General features: G+C 37.9%; 1 protein-coding gene across 1 annotated transcript in view; it reads left to right on the forward strand.

The window, feature by feature from the left end:
• Positions 1 to 19,853, forward strand: part of MYPN (myopalladin) — a 55,649-nt gene that overhangs the window by 10,040 nt on the left and 25,756 nt on the right. Inside the window, exons 3-10 of the mRNA XM_051800243.1 lie at positions 8,433 to 8,608; positions 10,131 to 10,182; positions 12,172 to 12,319; positions 13,491 to 13,562; positions 13,776 to 13,917; positions 14,859 to 14,882; positions 16,967 to 17,083; positions 17,528 to 17,897. Coding sequence (XP_051656203.1) covers positions 8,433 to 8,608; positions 10,131 to 10,182; positions 12,172 to 12,319; positions 13,491 to 13,562; positions 13,776 to 13,917; positions 14,859 to 14,882; positions 16,967 to 17,083; positions 17,528 to 17,897 — 1,101 coding nt within the window. The remainder of the gene's footprint in view (positions 1 to 8,432; positions 8,609 to 10,130; positions 10,183 to 12,171; positions 12,320 to 13,490; positions 13,563 to 13,775; positions 13,918 to 14,858; positions 14,883 to 16,966; positions 17,084 to 17,527; positions 17,898 to 19,853) is intronic.

Here is a 19,853-nt window from a genome sequence, read left to right on the forward strand (position 1 = left end):
ATCCTGATTCTGACAAAGATTCTGCTGAGACCTTAGAAAAAACATTTCTGTTTGATCAAGTATAAGACACCCCTGTTAATTGTCACTTATTCATGATGGGTGACTGCTATTTCTGATATTTCTTTTTTCACCAATATCTATGAGGATTTTGAAAGTCAAATAAGTAACACTTGAAAACATCACCGGAGATGAAAGGAAATGTGACAAAGGTACACACATCAATTACATCGATGAAATGAGAAACAGATTACTCTAACTTTTAAATTTATCTTGAAAATTCTTAGATCTCATCAGCATTTCTATATCTAAATTTGTTCACAGAGAGCTCATTAGTCAAATTTACCTCTCTCTTACAGTGGTGGAATCATATTGCTGGGACTGTACCAATCCAAAAGAAAGGAAAACTCTGTCCACCTTTTAGAGATGTACTATACATATTTGCATCCTAATATCTGAAGTATCACACATCTGAAGTATCCTTAGGTGGCTGCCTATTCTTTTATAGGCATTTTAGAAATCTGTGTTGCTTCTCTAAATATTGAAGAGAACTGTTTGCACCTTCAACATCTAATGATTTGGACCATTCACAGATGGTCTATATTTTCTAACTGCACTTCTAAAACCAACACCTTTTATCATCTTTCTTACCAAACTAATAGGCACAATCATCAAATGAAAACTGTCTCAATATCCAAATAGGGATGCTCCAGAGATTTTTGTGGTAAAGAATCTTTGTCTTCCTCTCCCTTGGATTTCTGGCACACCAGCTGCTAATTTTTCAGAAGGAAAAAGCATTTACAATGCACCATTAATTACATAGGAAGAAGGATCTACAAGTGAATCCACTTGTTATGGACATCTTATCATGGAGGTGGGAAGTTGTCCAGTCCATGGGATCCCTGGACTGTGACTTTCAGACTGTTTTGCCCCACTAGTGCCTTCAGTAGGTTCTCAGTCCCTAACAAGACCTTGACCTGTGGTGCTAGACAGGGTCTTTCATGCATGATAGGAATGTGAACTTCCAAAGGACTAAATGATTTTTTTATAGAAGAGGAATCTGCTCTAAAGCTGGGGGAAATACATTGTTTGGGAAAAATATAATTTCTACTGCGCTTCATGTCTAAACTCACTGCTTCAGTTAACAGTTCTGAGGCATTCCCTTGGGGGAGCTTATGGCATTACAAATGCTGTATTATGCTCAGCCCTTAAACTCATAGAGGATTCCAACCAAAAGAGAAAACAATCCCAGAAATTTGGAGTTTTTTCTTAGAAAACAGACAGAAAATATCATCATCCCCTAGATATTAGCAACACTCTCTGAACACTTCGCTTGCATATAAAGACTTTGAGGCTTGTTTCTCCAGGTATTTACCTTGATAAAACTTTTTGATATTAAAAATGTCAGCAGGATCCCTGGATATGATAAATATTTTTTCCTCTCTCATCGCACATAGTTTATAATGCAAAGAAAACAAGTGAAATAATCTTCTCTTATGTGTATAGACCTGTAGACAAACTCAAGCTGGCTTTCTTCATATTCAGAGCAGAATTCAGAACAGAATAGAAACTGAATTGCTTGTTTACAGACTGTACTCTAGTGCACAATGTTAATTTTATTTATTTCTCCAGAAGGCCACAACCACAGCTCCTCATGATTGTGCTGTTGACACACATAAAACTAACAAGGTGTTCCTGCCATCTTTAGGTGTTTAACAACTATCAGAATTAGAAGCTGACACTACAAAGTCACTGAAGCCTTGCAAGGGCAGACTGGAGAACCCAGGAACAATGGTTCAGCCAATGGATTGTTCAGGGATGACCAGAATTCCTATACACCCAATTCAGGGACCACTTGATTGCACAGAAAAGGATGATGGGTATCTTTGTAAATTGGAGCTATTTTTGTCACAACAAAACTGAAGTTTTTCATCGAGATTTCTATTTCAACAATTGATTTTTTTCGTTTTTATAAATAAAACAAGCTACTCATGCGAATGACAGTCAATACAGGAGCTTCAAAACACTTCTACAGAATAAGCATCCACCAGATGTAGCAAAATAGGGGCAGGGAGAAAAAAGTCCCATAGGGAAAATCAGTGCCAAGAAGGAAAACTCAAGAAAAAGATCAGGCTCAGCTTTCAGTGTCACAATTTAAACTAAGAAATAAAAGATAAATCACACGGAGTAACTCCAAACTCTCTCCCCTTGTGTTTGTGTGTGTGTATGTACGTGCTGTATTCTGGAGAAGGCTGGGAATGTTCGTTGCTTGAACAGTTTCCTGATCACAGTTGTTTGTTAACAAAACTTTTGTCCTGTTCATCCAAGATTCTTTCAACTCCACTAATGTGTAGGAGTAACACTAAGAAAGGGTGTAAAAAATATCACTTGCCTGAGTGATAAATGTTCACATGCTTCCAGTGATCTTGGCCTTTTTAGTCACTGTTATAGCACAAGGAAACCAGAAAATATAATGTACTTTGGGGTATGTGTTCCATTGACCTTGGAGACCACAAGAATGCAGGATTTTTTCACTAAAAATAGTGCTCGTCTTAGATCTGCTGTGTAAAGCTTCCAAAATAGTGAAGGAGGCATCTTGTTAGCCATAGTTGTGGAACTGTGACCAGAACCAGGCTCAGAACAGGTAACTGTCTTGCTTTGAGGATAACAGTTTTCCAAGGTTTGTGGTGAGTTAGTTCGGTATCTGTGGAGGAGGACAAGGAGAGATGAACTCTAATAAAAAAGAAATAAAAATATCATCAGTCCCAGTACAGGGCTGACTGGCAAGGTAGTAACTGATGGAAGAAAGCTTAATCACCTTTGACTTAAAATAGGCTTCCTAGCCACAGAAAGGAATCCAAGGTGCATATATTAAACACAATTGCAATGTAAAAGTGGTACTGTGGGAACCCAGAGCATTGTGAAACAAGAACAAGATTCAACAAGCTCTGTCATGTAGTTACTCAGTTAACACTAGGAGCAGTCAGATGGTTCAACTGATGCAATGGGGATTCTAAGAGAAAAATTAGAGATCTGAGATTCAGAAAAAAGCTGATCACAGGGATGGAAAGGACAGGAAATATGAAGGGCAGATACCATGTTTGAAAGCAAGACAGTACAAAACCAATTTGATGTAAAAGATGGTGTAAATGACAGTCATGATGGATCAGGGGCAAAATATCATTGGCAATGATGAAGCATTATAATTCACAGGCACAGCAGGTAACTATGTAGCATGTATGAGGCTCACTGAGGGACAGAAGATTGAATGAAATTTGGAACTGATATGAAATATCAGATATATGGAAAGCTAAATCCTGCCTGGCTGAATACAGAAAGACCTGTTCAACTGCTTTTTACGATAACTCAGCCTCAGTGTAACAAACCCACAAGTCTGAGGAAGCTTGTGAAACCTACCTGTCTAGAAGTTTTGGTGAAATGTTACCCATTTTTCAGTCTCATCAGTTGAATGCAATGACACAGAAGAGATGGGCAAAGATTGATACCATAGTTTGTGCACCTCTAGGCAGCTCAAACTTTAGCTCACAACAAAAGAGCACTACCACAGTTATGGATGATTGCTTTACTCTGACTATACTGCGGGTCAGAAATAAGCATTAAAGAGAAATGTGTAGCATATTTCCAAAGTGCCAAAGGTTTGATGACCTCCCTCTCATGCTTCCCTCTCCAGCTCTGTTTCTGTGTCAGTAATGGTAGGTGTGACAGTCACTCCTCTCTGTGAGGAGAGCACTCCCTTTCCCCTCAAGTTCAGAGGTGCCTACATTTTTCCAAAAGGTTTGGCACATCACTCCTAGGTTAATTTTACTTATGAATCACATTGCATGGTTTGGCATACACAGCTATCCTGGAAGTGTCATGAGGATTTGATGTTCTAAAAACAGGCTGCATGTCATAAGGTTTCCATGAAAACATTCTTTAATGTAGCCACACAAAGCTTAAAAAGTGCATTTTAGTGCTCTTTTGTTTGAGGAGACCTGCAATTAACCACTGATTTTTAGAGGCTCTGAAGCCACACAAGATGAAGATATTTCTTCCTGGCTGCCAGATGGAAACCTTTACCTGGTTTAGCACTCCAAGCCTAGAGCCAAACTCCTCTTACATGCAACTCCAGTCACGTCGATGGCTCAAGCCCTGGGATGAATGTGGCACAGTGGATGTGCTCCGTGTGCAGCTCCCTGGCTGAGGAAGCTATCACTGCAATCCGTGGCAGGAATGAAATGTCAGTGACAGAGGCTGTTGCTACTTCAGCCATGCCACACATCTCAATGTCAGAACTCCCCTTGGAGCTGACATTTCGCTGCTACCACGTACAGCGTTTTCGTGGTAAGTGTAGAACCAAATGTTAGCAGGCAAGAAGTAGGGATGGCCACACCGAAGGTTTACATGAAGATTAACTTCACAAGAGACAATTGCTTTTCATTTATAAGCATTGCAAAGAGGTGACGTGCGTGCAACATGCTCTGCGCCTCAACCTGATCTCAAAGGATTTGAACATTATGCTGAAAATAGTGACTAAAGAACACACTGCTTAGGAGAACTAAACACAGGTTGGAAACAGAAGTTTGTTCCTGAAGTTGTAAATCACTTTTGTTGCAAGTTTGGGACTAGTGAAATGAAAAACTAACTGCAAAGCATAGAATTAACTCAATCCTGCTTCACTGTTTGTTTGAGTCTACTACTCACATACTACTACAATAATTGGGCAAATTAGCTTACATGGTGGTTTTAAATTTGCTTATAAAATAGAATTGTGCCTCACAAAAGCATGCAATACAGACTTACCTCTACACAAACATGACAGGTTAATTGGAAAAGCAGTAGTAACACAAGGAGTTTTACCTTACTGGTGATTATTAGCACAGCATTTTGTGCAATGTGTTTTGCTCTCTGTGTCACTTCAGTGAGAACCACATTTAAGTGGACACAAAAATATAATATCACTCTACTATGTAAGTTATTTTAATGTTCTGGAAAGATGCTGCTGAAAATGGGATCAAATTCTAGAACCTGGGTACTCTCTTTAATACTTATTCATATCTGCTAAAGCTAACATGCTAAAACAAGGCTACAATATAAGGCAGAGGCATGAGGTAGGTGTATAAAAAGACATGAGTAAGTGCTGTGACTCACGTCCCAAAGTACACAGTTGCCTACATGAATTAGACACCTCAAAGGCAGCTTGTACATTCATATACCAAATCTGTGCTTGTAGTCATAAAACTGCACGAACCTTAGGTCTTCTCTCCTGATAATGTAACTATTTTCAATTACCCCCAGTTGCAAATCTTCAAAACAACAGTAGAATAAACCATATTGTAGATAGAATGTACCTGACATGTCTAATGTTTCTAATTATTAGTGGGGAAAATTACAGATTTGGGCAAGTCATTATGAGCAAAGTTTAAACTAGGTGTAGCTGTTCCTTCTGTTTGAAGAGGTTTATTTTAGAGCATCTGACAGGACAGTGACAGAATATGAACACTACAGCTCAATCAGAAATAGCTAGAAAAAGAATTATTTCTAAAGGAAAAGTATTTTGAATGGAAGCGTAACCCAGTTCTTTCAAAATAAAGATTATACAAATAAAAAGCAGTATTTTCAAACTAAATATTATTGAAGAACCATACAGTCTAATCTACTAGAAAAATAATGGTAATGGTACTGAGACAGTGAAATCCTTTAAAAAAAGAGGTAGTTTGTAAAGAATCATTTTAAGACCAGTGATTTCACCTTTTAAAAATTATTTTTAGGTGCTGCTTCACACCTGCTGAAAAAAGTCAAAGAGAATGGTAGATAAAAGATAAAAAGATAAAGAGAATGGTTACATACTCCAGAGAAATAAATGAATATACATACATGTATATATTTACTCTGTTCTTACATTCTCCCCTAAGTGTCTGCTTTTGGCCACTGCCAAGACCTCATGCTGGGTGAGGTGGATCTGACACAGAGCACCCAGTAAGTTCTTCCCCATCTTTTGACATGTGCCAGCCCACCTGGCACCCTAGGGGATGTGCTGCTGTTATTACTCCCTTTTGTATGAGGACAGCTGTCTCTTTAATTTCCAAAGGTGCTGCATGTTGTAGGGTCTGGTTAATATCCAGAACTCTGTTCCCATCTGCACTGCAAAGAATCTCAGACGAGTTCCATTGAGCTGGGAGAAGCAGCTTGAATGGCTGCTGAAAGTTCCTCTGCAGTAAAGTGCTGTCCTGGGCAGAGTATCCACTGACAGAGCAGCCCTCAGAGCCCTCATTTTGCCTACCAGAGTGGGAGAAAACCTAGCAAATGAACTATGTTGAACCTTAAATGGCCACCAGTTTTATCATCAGAAAGCCTTCGAACATTGTCATCCCAGTTGTCAAGTTGTTTGCATTGATAAACAAAATTTCCTTAGTGGTGTGGCTCAAGCAAACATCTGTGGCAATTTAACATGCAGCTGTAGCCTCCTGACTGCCCAGTCCCTTCTTTTGTGGTCATTAACAGTTACCAAAAGTGATGTATAGGAGAATCTGTATGGTTCAGTCATCCTCAATCCTTTATGTGGTGTCCTGGCACAAACCCATTTTCATTAGACCAGAAGTGGAGCAGCTGGGCCTGAGAACACATTTGAACCTGCCAGCCTTGCTCCAGAGGGACAAAGCTCTAGCAAAGAAGTAAGCATCAGGGTTTTAACATTTTAAAGTCCTGCTGGCAGACCTGTAAGAGCTCAGCCACTCCTTCTTTTGGAGCCCTAAGGCTCAAATGGAAGAGAAATCAGTAACTTTGGTTGAAGTTCTCGGCATCAAGTGTGTAGGATCCATTCTGCAGGGCAGGAGCTTCCCTCTGGAACAGGCAGACCTGTCTGTCTGCTTTCCAAGCTGCATTTCCAAGTCAGTTGACTGTCCAGGTATAGATTACACTGATGTGCAACTCCAAGTGGAGCAGGAAAAACCCTGTCTGCTCTGAGAAAGCCTGTTGGGGGGCTGGGATTAATGGGGCACAAATGGGGCATTGTTTATTGCTCAGCTACATAAGCAACATTGAAGTTTTAGATCTGTAGTCCTTAATACCTCATGGACCCTTTGAGGCTCCTTTTTCAATTCTGTATTATACTTTTATTGAATTCTGGTTTTCTGCTGGTATGGACTGTCTTAGAAATTACTTTTTTTTCCAATATATTAATTCAGGGCTTCCTCCGTGCTCAATTTGTAGCATAAACTGTTGTTAAAAAGTTGTGCAATTGAATGGTTAAACAAATTTATTTATTCATGTTTTTCTAAAATATCTGAGATGGAAATGTATTGAAATACCTTATAGTACAAGGCAATAAATACTAATTATTACAATTTATTACTCCAAAACCTATCCTTATCCTTTCCACAACAATCTTATTTGCTGTAGTACCACTCAGATGTTGGCAGGTCCTTTTCCCAAGTTACCATGTAAGATGGATTAAACAATTATTATTTTTTTAAAAAATCAACTGAATAAAAAATGTTAGTAGTATGACAGCACCCACTGTCACATGCAGAAGATGCTTTACTAAATCATATGTTATTAAGAAATTCATAGTAAGAAAATACAAAGATTTTTATGTAGTTTTATATCTGCCTACATTTATAAGAAAAGTTACAGTGAAGATGAATGTGCTTTAGCTTGGCTTTTCAAATCTAGCTAGTTACGTACAAATACAGGTATTTCTGAGTATTATCCCAAACATTTAGCTCTGGATCTTGACAGATAGCACTACACCTTCTGTATAAAACCTAGATTGTCGTATTAAATTGGAATCTGGTTCTGCAAACCCACCTGATTTTTCTCTTTCTGTTCTGCCTTGTCCATATTGAAAAGCAAAAGCAATCAGGCCAACATATTCTTGGATGGGTGACTGTGTTTAAAAGAGGAACACAGCAATATGATACAGAAAAGAATTCAAGGTGCAGCTGTCTCACTGGCTGTTCCTGCATGCAAGTGCCTCTGTATCGTAATAGATCAATTCCCTTACTTATGCCATCTTTTATAAAAAGCAGATTGGGTTAAACACATGACAAAACAAAGGGCAACACTATAGTAAATTTCAGTCACATTCTGAATTAACATGAACTTTGGAAATACAAGTTTCAGGTAAAATTATTTACTTACAGAGGGGGTTTTTTTGCTGCACTTCAAGCCACAACACAGACCTGAATGTACCTTAAGAGAAATTTAGAGCTGGATTGACAGTGTTCCAAATTCAGAGCTCTTCTGCTCTATACTGAATAATACAAAATTCATAACTATTTTATTCCTATGACTGTTGATTCAACACTTGCCTGCAGTACTCTGTCAGAATCTTCAGGCTAAACCTGCCAATTTTATCATCAGAAAGACTTCAAACATTGCCATCCTAGTTGACAAGTTGTTTGCATTGATAAACAAAATTTTTTGCCTTGCAGGTGGTACTGTGAAGGGAAGGAGCTTGAAAACTCACCAGACATTCAAATTATCCAGACAGGTGATCAGCACTCACTGATTATTGTTGAAGCTTTTGAGGAGGACACAGGACGTTACTCGTGCTTTGCTTCAAACATCTATGGAACAGACTCCACTTCTGCAGAGATTTACATAGAAGGTAACCTTAGAAGTGGTGCAGAAACTGATTGTTGAAATTGGTCATGCAGGATTAAGATGTGATTATGTGTCTTGTTTGCTAACTGTGTGATAGCTTTGTCACAAAAAAATACAGGGAGAAAACACTTTTCATCATTATTACCATCTTCATTATTTCCCTATAAAGCACCATTCAGACAAGAGACTGCCCTTTACGTGTTATTTTATTGTGTCACTTCCCAGAGATTTTATATATCTCACTGTAAGATCAAGGTCTAGAAATATTCAGATTCTGATGCCACCTTGTATTTTTTATCTGTGGAACTCTACAGAAATATAAGAACTTAATATTTGTGTCTAATTCTTATTAATCCCTTTTCCTTACAGTCACTATTACAAGTTGAACATAGGACCCCTTCCTCTTAACCCTTTATTGGGCCCTGTAACCAAAATAAATATGCAATCAGTTTGGTATTTTGCTTGCCCAGTAGAGGTAAATAAAACAGAGTATATATCTGCAAATTTAGATGTCTTCTTTCTCCTTATGCTTTCTACTACACCTACTGGGCCTAAGGGAAGTCTACTTATATTTCTTTTTAACACTTTGTTGGGTAAGATTTTAGATTGCATCCATCATTTGCAGGACTACAAATTTGAAATAAATACAGAGGACATTTTTTTCCATTCTCAAGCAGAAAAATAAACCATGAGCACCATCACTGACAGCAGTGGGACAATCACAAATTAAAGCAGTGCCCTGCTTAATACAGGGTGGATTTTGCTCTACTGATGCTCCTCTTTCACATCTCTAATCTGACAATGAAAGGAAGAATCCTTTTTTAGGTTCTGCACTGCCCCTGACACTGCTGGGAGATGTCTGTGCTTGGCAGGGATTTCCCAGTTCTCCAGACAGAGGCCAAGGTCTGCTGTTACCTGGCTCAGTGGATGCTGGAGGGAAGTCATGGCTGATGGAGATGCTCACTGGCAGGAGCTGCAGAGAAAATGCAAATTCCAAGCACAGGGAAGGCTGAGTCAGAAGTGTAAAATGTCTCAGTAAGACAGCTGTTAGTAAACTGAGCTATTATCTTCTCCATATCGTGCTACAAGGCTCTAGTTTGAGAATAACAGTTATGATTCAAGGTCTGGGTTTTAACTTTTTTTCCTTTTGAATGGTAGTATCAAGTGTCTGAGAAAAGAAAGCTCTTCCTTGATTCACAACAACAACTACAGACTAAATCATAGAGACATTTTAAAGAGAACCTGAGGAAGACCCAGGTATACATTCACTCTTGGATGCTGTTTTCCTTATTTCAGTTGCACCTCATCCCAAATTTGCCCCATGCCAACAGCAGTTCTGCATCTTGCACAGTATCCAGTGCTGGTTCATTTCCCCTGGAATGTGATCTTTTGTTTTGGCACAGCTTTATAATATATATCCATAGAATGCTCTAGAGGAAATCTGATTAATGGTTTGTATCATTCATAGATGAACTTCAAAAACCCCTCTGCTAAATGTTTGTTGGGTTTTTTTAATTTTTTCATAGGAATCTCTTCTTCTGACTCTGAAGGTGAAATCAACACAAACGAAATGGATCAGTAAGTTTAAAATCAATGACATCTTGCATACTTTTTACCATTAAAAAAACTCATAAGTGCAGACCTTTCAGTTTGCAACCTCCAACACATTAGGGCTCTGTTTAGGATTGGATTGTTTGAGTTGGGTTTTGTTTGCATGCCTGTTTGTTTGATTTACAAATAATAGGGAACAAACACACACACGTTCACTTGTGTCTTCAATTTTACATCAAGAATTGAAACTTTAATTTTAAATATAAACACAAGAGGAAAGATGGTACCTTAAAGATTGAACTACTAAAATTAATTTACTAATCCTGAAGCCATTTGACTAGACCCATCTTAAATGCTGATTTAAGCATCTGACTTGGACAAACAGTGCAGTACAATTTCTCACATGAAAATACAGCATGTCATGAATTTTTTGGCAGAATATGAGTACAGAATAATTATTTAGGTTTAAGATAAGGAAATTAATAGATATGCATTAGAGTAAACGGAAATGATGGTATAAAAGACTACTTAATTATAAAAATAAAATATATCAGATGTCATCTAAAACCTGGGAAATAGTTTTATTTTTCCTAAATGAAATCCATTCCCTGATCATTTAGAATCTGATCCAATCTCTTAAAATCAACAGTCTTTTGGAATCAAAGTCCTTCTGTTAACTGGAAAGAGAGTCAGAGTGGTTGAAAACTAAAATAATCAGTCTTTTATTTTTAACTCCTTTGCATTCAATCCCAAAAGCAAACTGCTTTATACAGAGAAAATCTTAACCAGAAAGACATGCACCCTGTTGGTTTCATCCATCATCAGGGAGCATTATGCTCATTACAAATGTCAGTTTTTAAAATGCAAAGATAAGACATTTGTAGTTTGTTTGACTAAACACCTCAGGCTGACAGCAAATCCTGTTGTATGTGATTTTATGTTCAAAGGCATGAAATATTCCCCACTGAATTGGTTTATGGACTTTGATAAATGTAAGGTTTAATATAAAACTTAAGATCGAGAAGATCTGAAAGGTTTGGGGATGAATTGCTAAGTTTTCCACAGTTCTAGTTCAGACTTGTTCAACTGTCTCAGGTGTATTTTTTTCATATTCACCTCATCAGTGCCAATGTAGCACTGACCATGATCTTGACCACCTGATGCTTTCTCTAAATTACTTACCTCACTAAATTGTGAAGTAATTTTTTTTCTGAGATTAAAAAAAAAAAAGCTGCTCTGCCATTGTGATCCTCAAATGATCAGGTTTGGGTATAATGAAAGTGTCTTCATTTTTCCTCGGCTTCCAGCTGCCTTCACACGAATCTGAACACTGTAATTAAAGGAATTAATATGAGAACAGGTGCTAAAAGAAGTTCAAAAGAGAAATCAGTGATCACAACAGCAGTTGTATCTTCACTCTGAGTAAGGTTTCCTCTGTTTTAAAGGTCGGGCTTCCTGTGGGGACCTGGGCACCTCAAGCTGGATAAAAAGACCATCTCTTCACTGTTTGCATTATTTCACTTAGCAATAAAATTAAATAGGGTCAACTCTTATAATCACACATAGAAACAGTGCAGAAGTGAATAGGTGCCAATCTGTACACTATCAGAATTGAGGATATGTTGGTCAGAAAGTATCTATTGTTCAGCAATAAATTATTGAATCTGTACCAAGCAAACCATGGTATTTTCATTATCTTATAGGCCCAAACTTTCCTACAAGAGAAACCAGCACTGTCCTCTGTGAAACCAGCACTGCTTTCTCATGCTGCTCAGAGCTGGGTTAACTCAGGCCATTTATTGCATTTGGTGTGACTGAACAGGGGTGCTAGAGTGGATAGATATGCAGGCTGGCTCCAACAAAATGCAGCTTTACCCAGGAGCACGTGGAATTCAATCCCAGAAGTGAGGCTGATGTGTGAGGTTGATATGCAACTAGACAGACATAACTAAGGAGACACACACACAGAGCTCTGCCTTCCTGTCAGAGAACTTACTCTTGGTTAATATTTCACAGCAAACCAAGGACAGCAGACACCTCTGTGAATGCAGCATCTCCTGCTGTCAGAACTGCAACCAAGCATCAAGAAACCTCCAAGGCAGCACCAGCTGTGCTCCAGCCCGTGTCTGTACCTGTCCAGACTGTGCCAACATCAGTTAATCCGGTATGGGAGACAATACAGGGAACTTCAAGGACAAAAAGCAAACTCTTATAAATCACAGACTGACTCATTCACCTTCAATAGCAGCAGCCTATAACGTTTTTCTCTCCCTTGCTACAGAACTCACTTGAAATCTTTTCCTTATTTTAAGCTAAATCATTTCACTACTATGTTTACTTCATATGTAGATATATGTGTTTGCCACATAAGATTTCAATATCCATATCAAAGAGTTTCTAATTAATGTTAGCATACATTTCAAGTTCTTTTTGTTGCAAACTGTCAGAATATTCACAGCTGTGAATTCTTTCCTGATAGGAAAGAGGAGCCATATTTCCTTAAAACTGAAATGTTCATGAGAAACTCGCTTTACACTGCTTTTTGAAAGTTTACAGGCCAGAATTAGGTGGTAACCAATAAACAGATACTGAACAGGTGAAGCAATGCATCTTTTTACTGCAATGAGAATAGAACTAAGCCTCCGAGACATTTCACCATTTAAGAGAAGTTGCTTAAGTCAAGATTAATAGTTATCTCAAAAAATCACCACTTTTAATCTTGTTGGTTTATAAAATATCATCTATGTAAATGTGGCTCTCTTTCCTGAGATACTGAATTAGTAATTTTGCTTTTCTGGGGCAATTCTTATTTCACTAAAAGGAAAAACTCTAATAAATAATCAATCTAGAAAACAAAATTTTCCAGGAGAAGAATAACTCCATTCTGATTTCACTGAGTAGGATCAAGAGGGTGATATCTCACCTTCTCAAATGGTTCGGTTTAGGCAAAGGAAAAGAATTACAGTTGCAGTCACACACATGACTTGACTTAACATTTCCTTCTTAACATCCATAAATATTTTGTGAGTAAGGATTTTAAAAACAAAACTACCACCGAGCAGCCAACAAAGGTTTGCCTTAGGGAATTATTAACAAAAGATGTCACAATACGCTGCAGTGAAGTTTTCCTTGCCAAATGGACTCAACTAGGCAATAAAGCACTAGCAGCATTTTTGCTGTTATCCCATCCAGGATGATCACCAGCAGTTGTCCACAATAGAATTTATATTCATTGCATTGAATATTTTGCCTTGGACTTCACCCACTTCTCCTGTATATGGAAAAATAATGTCTGTACACCTAAACATCATCTTGTGATGTTTTGCAACCTACAGGCCCAGAGCCCCACTAACTATTTACAAGGACTGGATGGAAGGCCTATAATTGCTGCTCCTGTATTTACAAAGGTAATTTGTTCTATGACATATTTGAAAATTAGAGGTCAATTAACTGTAGAAAGAGATGATAAAAAAATTTCTAGCTATCAAATGTAAAAAAAGGAATTATGCATTTCTGAAGCCACTCAAAGATTTAAGTGGCTTTATTAAATCTTACTGAAATCAGTATTACTTCCAGAGCATTAAGGCATTTACTGACTGTCTATTCATTTTCTCTATTAGATGTTACAGGATATTTCAGCTTCTGAGGGGCAGCTTGTTGTCTTTGAATGTCGGGTGAAAGGAGCTCCTTCCCCAAAGGTTGAATGGTATAGAGAAGGAACACTGATAGAAGATTCTCCAGATTTTAGGATATTACAGAAAAGTATGTTTTCTGTGTGAAAGTATTGTGTCTAATAAAATATAGGCAAGCAAAAAAATTGCTAACATAGCAACCCTGTGAATTTCCTATTACAATGGTAAGAACCACACGAGCTGAATTTATGGCAATAAATCTGGGTCCCAGAAGCTCAAAGTGTGAATGAATTGACCAGCACCTCACAGGTAGTATTTGCCTGAGATTCCCCAAACTCTCGAAACATTTTGCCTTCTGCTTTGATCCCCTTGCCACTTCAGTGTCCTCTTCTAATTCAGCCTTACTTCCACTGGGTTTTTTTGAGCTTACACCTTTTATGTAGAGTTCCATTGCCTGTAAATCCCTCACCTTTCAGGTAGGTAACTTTATAATAGTGCTTATGGGCAGAAGATTGCTTATTTATCCACACAAGTAACCTGATGTGCACGTTACCATGCTGACACATGCACATGTGTGCACGTGATACACAGTAGGTTGCAAACACAGACTTCTCTGGTAATTTTCAAACGCAGTTAAAACATTTGCAATTTTCTCATAAGTCACTGGAATGCTAAAAGTTGAGAAAATTCAACAGAAATTCCTTAAATACGACACTAAACCAAACCTCAGTGAAACAATGGTTCATCATAACATGGTTTTGCACATCTTAGTTTCAGAAATTGTCTTCAAGATAAAGTAGTACTAATATTGAAAAAAATACTTCTTGCAGAATTTATTTCCTGTTCATAAATTCCCAAAAATGTTCCTAAGTGTTCATATTGTTCAGTGGCTTTGACATGCCATTGAGTAGAAGGCTTGGCTGTCTCTACCATGCCATAAACAGAAAACTGGATCAAATTCCAGTATTCCATCATATTGAGGAGTCAAACTTTATATTTAGTGCTTAAAAGAAAAAATGTTTGCAAAAGCAACTATATTCAATCTAATAATTCTGCTCTTCTTCCCTTCAGAACCACGATCTATGGCTGAACCAGGTGAGGATCATCAAAAGGCTCGTAATTTTTTCATTATATAAATGTGGTGATTTTCCTTCACAAAACATGGATTATTGAAACTCTATAATTTAATTAATGTAATTTTTTCTTTTCTCCATAATCTATAGCTACTTGTAAGTTGCATTTCACTGTAGACTGTTCCATAAATATATAATTTGAATTAGTTCTATCTCTTTTGAAGAAAGTGTTTCCATTCTGCTTTGATCCAGTTCTAACCCGGGATCTAAATGAGCTAAAGATTAATAAAACCAATGTATAAGGGTCCCCAGTACATCTGAGGTCCAAAAGTACACCAGATGATGTAGGACAGAGCTATTTTTATCTAGTTTACCAGTTAGGGAACATTGCATCAGATGTTTAGCCATGTCAGCCATTCCCTGTGCTCCGGACCAGCGTAATATGAGAGTGCCACATCAGGTATTCCACCCCTGATATCAGCAAATCCCATAAACATGGCTGGGCCTGCTAATTTCAGGGGTCAGGGTAGAAGGCAGGTTACTTCACATGATTGGAGCAGAGGAGCCTTACAGATTTTGATTACTTCTCCATGAGAGGATCACTCTCTCAGCATGCTTCTCGCTATTAGAAATATAAAGCTGCCCCTCTTAAGAAGGAAAATTATCAAAGGAGTATTAATTCTTACATAATAAACTTCTGTAACTCTTCTCCTTGCCCTATTAGAAGTTTTTTTACCCTGAAAAGTGTCTTGAAAGAAACTCCCTCTTTCTGAGATTTAGGATGGAAAAAAATGGAGCTTCAACCAGCACCCAACGACACTGTTCCCTTACTGTCCTCTGGCATCACTGCTGAGTAATGTGAAGCAGTTTGGAGAGGATCATCAGTTGGGTGCAGTTGTCACAGCCTCATCACCTGCTGCTCATTCAGAAGGAATCTGGATTTCCATGCATGCAGCCACTGGCAAATCCCAGCACGATAAACTACATCTTATAATGCCTTAAACTAGCACTATAGCAAACTATTATTCTCCAGTAGTTGATAGCAAGCAATCTCTTTGTTGCTACTATGTTCCCCTCAGCGATGCCATGAAACAATCAAGCTTAAGTGTGATACGGTTTTCTACAGAAATACTCATAAAATATTTATCCTGTAGGGTTTTAGGAAAGTTTATTGCAAAAGGGTAGCAAAATAGTCACTAACACTAATTTTGAAGAAATTCTATCAGCCCACATTTCATACACTTTAGATGTTGCTCTCCCTCCCCGTCCCAGCCAAACAAAAGACTTAAAATCCCATCACCATAGGTATTTATTGGCTGGTACTGCTGCCCAGACACATCAGATACTGGTCAGACAGGGGTGTCATAATGCCAGACTTTTCAAGATGGAATATAGTTTTTCATAGCACACTTTTGCTAGCACATTTTTGGTGTCCCTGAGTCTTCTTTGCAAGGAAGTGAAAAGTCACCTTTCTATAAGTATGATTAGCACAACCCCCTCTATCTGCAAATCTGCACAGGTACTTTTGGAAAATGCCAGCCTATATTTTGTGTTTCTCCCTCTCACAAAGTGACTCCACTTGAATTACAATTTTATATATATATATATATATATTTATATTTATATTATATATATATATATATTTATATATATATATTTATATATATATATAAAATATATATATAATTATAACTGTTAATTATAATTAATCTTTCCATCTGCAGAGATAAAAATATATCTATTTTAGTGAGTTGAGAGTATAGAGTACACTGTATTTTTCTAAATTAAATTTTAAACTGCTTCTGTCTTAAGTCTGTACTTCATGTCCTTAGGAAAACATTTCCCAATGTTTTCCACATGCTGCTGACACCTGTTCTTCACTTCCATTGGGCATGCTGGAGCACAGAGGACAGCAGTTGCTGCAGACAATGCTGATAACAGCTGCTGCACACAAAGGCTGCCAAAATTGATAATACTGATGAAAATAAAATCAAACTGAGCAAGGTTAAAGACCTTAAGGAAATCTCCTGAAGGACAGTCAGGGTTCTCTGTGTTTGTTCACTACACGTTCACTTCAAGTACTGACACTGCTCTGATGCTTTGCAGAGGAAATTTGTACTCTCGTTATTGCTGAAGTATTTTCAGAAGATTCTGGCACTTTCACCTGTACTGCAAACAATAAATATGGCACAGTATCCAGTACAGCACATCTCACTGTCAGAGGTAAGGTTTGTTTTAGTCCTTTGCTCCCTAGTAAATACAAGCAGAGCAGGCTCTGATTTAGGCTGCCAAGGCACCGTACAGAGCGTAAGGGCAGAGTGTGCTGGTGCCTCCAATTCAGCTCAAGTTCTAGAAATGTTCTTCGTAACTGAAAGGTCTGAGAATTCTCTGAAAAGAAAGTTTTTATTTCAAAGATGCTAATGGAATGCATGGGGGACATGGCTGAAGAGCACTGCTTGGTTTTCCAAACTAGAACGGTGTCTCTTTTCCCTCCACCTTTACAATAGTCCTTTTTTACAGGACTGTTGTTGTTATATAAACAAAGTCAAACAACTCAGTCCAACAGCCAGAAGGACACCAGAGTGAGTTTTCTGAACCGTAATTTTGTGATTTTATTTCACTATGGTTTATGGCATTTACGTAAAAGCTCCCTGTTTACTCTTTCAGCATCCGAAGACGGCAGCAATGCTGCCACCCTTCACACCACGAGCTCCATCGACTTCGTTGCTACTGAACACCAACCTCCCCCACACACTCCTTCCCCCCACGGAACAAACCAAACACCCAAACCTAAACTTGAAGGTGTTCTCGTGAACCACAACGAACCCAGATCGAGTTCCAAGGTAGGGCTCCGGGTGCACTTCAAGCTGCCCGAAGATGAGAAAGGAAGTGAATCATCATCAGAGGATGGACCCGGTGCTACAAACCAAATCAGACCCAACCACTTCCCAGAGAAGATAAACGGACAGCCAGTGAAAATAACTGAGCCAACTTCACCATCCAAGGAACCTCCCCCGGTACTGGCTAAACCAAAGCTGTAAGTAAACAGAATTCTAAGGCTCAGGAGCATCACTGATATTGTTCAGTATTTATAGACCATGGCACTACTGCACTAGAGCAAAAACTCAAACACAGAGAAAAAAGACAGTCAGTATCACATGGCACTGGCCTAATTAGCCATACTTTTAGAAAACATATTCCACATATTCTGTATATCCCTCTTAGGAAAAGTGTTCTCCAATTTTAAAAGGAAAATGTTTTCCCTCTGAAATGTTATTAATTCCACAATGTTTTCTGCTGCAGTCAGAAGGTAAACAACCCTGCTTTTACGCAGGCAAAATAAAAGCAGGTTCCTCACACACGTCACCCAGTTCTGGGTATGCAATTTTGCCAAAATCAGACATATTCGGTCTCACACATAGTATGGACTGGCAACTAGAGGGCAGCTGTTGTCCCAAAGGCCATTCCTCATGACTTTATGTCCCACAAGCAAAATTACCTCCTAAACCAGATAAAACATTTGGAAGCGTTTGCTAATGTGAAACCCCTTGAACTAAGAAGCACCTGCACAGCTAGTGCACCATGAGCTCAAGGGGAAATATGAAGAAGTAGTGTAGTTGTCTTAGAGAACAATTTGTGGAATTTACACTGCACTTTGTTAAGTAATATGTTTTCAGCATTTTTTCAGCCTCCCACATCTAGTTTAAAAAAAAATCCTTAATTTTATTTCTTGAATACAACTATAGGCTCAGGAAGGACTTTATAAAGTAATTCATTGGTACTTTTAAGCAGGGCTGTAATTTCATAGCATAAACATTACAAGAAGAAGAGAGAACTTACATACTACGTAGCAGAGATAAAATTTGCAGCAGTGATTTTTTTTTAACTTTATGAAGGCCATATTGACAGCACTGTCTACTTTCAGAGCTATGGTGTGTTTAAGGGAGGAGCAGAAGCAGTATTTAAGTAGTGAAATCCTTGCATAAAGCAGCATTTCTCTCACACACACCCCCAGAAAAACCCTCTGTAGCAAAGGAGTGCTTTATTATGCAGATGTATATACGAAGGACACAAAATCAGGACCACACAACTTCTAACTCTCTAACATTTTACTTTTTGAAAGCTTGAAATAGTTTTATTATCTAAATTATTATAATAATGTATAATGATAATTGTTTTAACAATTATATCTAAATTATCTACCCTTATGGTTATTTTTAATACATTATAGAAACAGTAATTCTTTTAACTAAAAAGAAGTTCTGTTGACCATGTATTTGGTTTGTCAGTACCAGCTGTAGTTGGTCTCTACTTCTACATTTTTCACTTTTTATCAACAGTCATTTAATAGTTTATAGCATGACCATTTTCCATATCCTCTATGTCCTTTCTGGTTTTGGAAGGGAAAAAAACAGCCTGTTTTTCATGTGCTATATTTCTATATACATAAAAACTAAATAAAACACTTGACAAGGCAAAATAATTCTCCTTAATTGCAAAACAGTTGACATATCTAGCAGATAGAATCTAGAAAACAACAACAGCATGAAATGCAAGTCCTCTCTTATTTAGACACCCCTGCCTGTCACTGAATGTCAACACCAACTAAACTACATTGGCAATACCTCTTATAGTGGATTATTACAAAGCCTTATGAGTCAAAACGCTGGTCTCAGAACTTGCTTCAACAGGAGGTAAATTCACTTCAATCTGGCTTATAAATGCTCATTTAAAATATGATACACCAAATCTTACTCTTAGTTGCACAAGCAGTGAGGTGCTAAGATGACAGGGAGCAGAATCTGACAATGCTGTGCCTTAAATATCTTCAAGCAAAAGTTATATTTATATTTCACATGATCAAATGTAAGAATTATCTTCCATCAAATAATTTTCAGACAAAAAGCTTTTGTGCCTCTGGCAAAGAAGAGGAGAGGAAGGAAAAGTTTATTTTAGTAGCAAACTAATATTATGCTCTTCTCATAATGATAGA

The sequence above is a fragment of the Manacus candei genome, unplaced genomic scaffold (assembly GCF_025592945.1).
Source record: "Manacus candei isolate 608988 ecotype Guabito, Panama unplaced genomic scaffold, ASM2559294v1 h1tg000050l, whole genome shotgun sequence".
NCBI classification, from domain to species: domain Eukaryota; kingdom Metazoa; phylum Chordata; class Aves; order Passeriformes; family Pipridae; genus Manacus; species Manacus candei.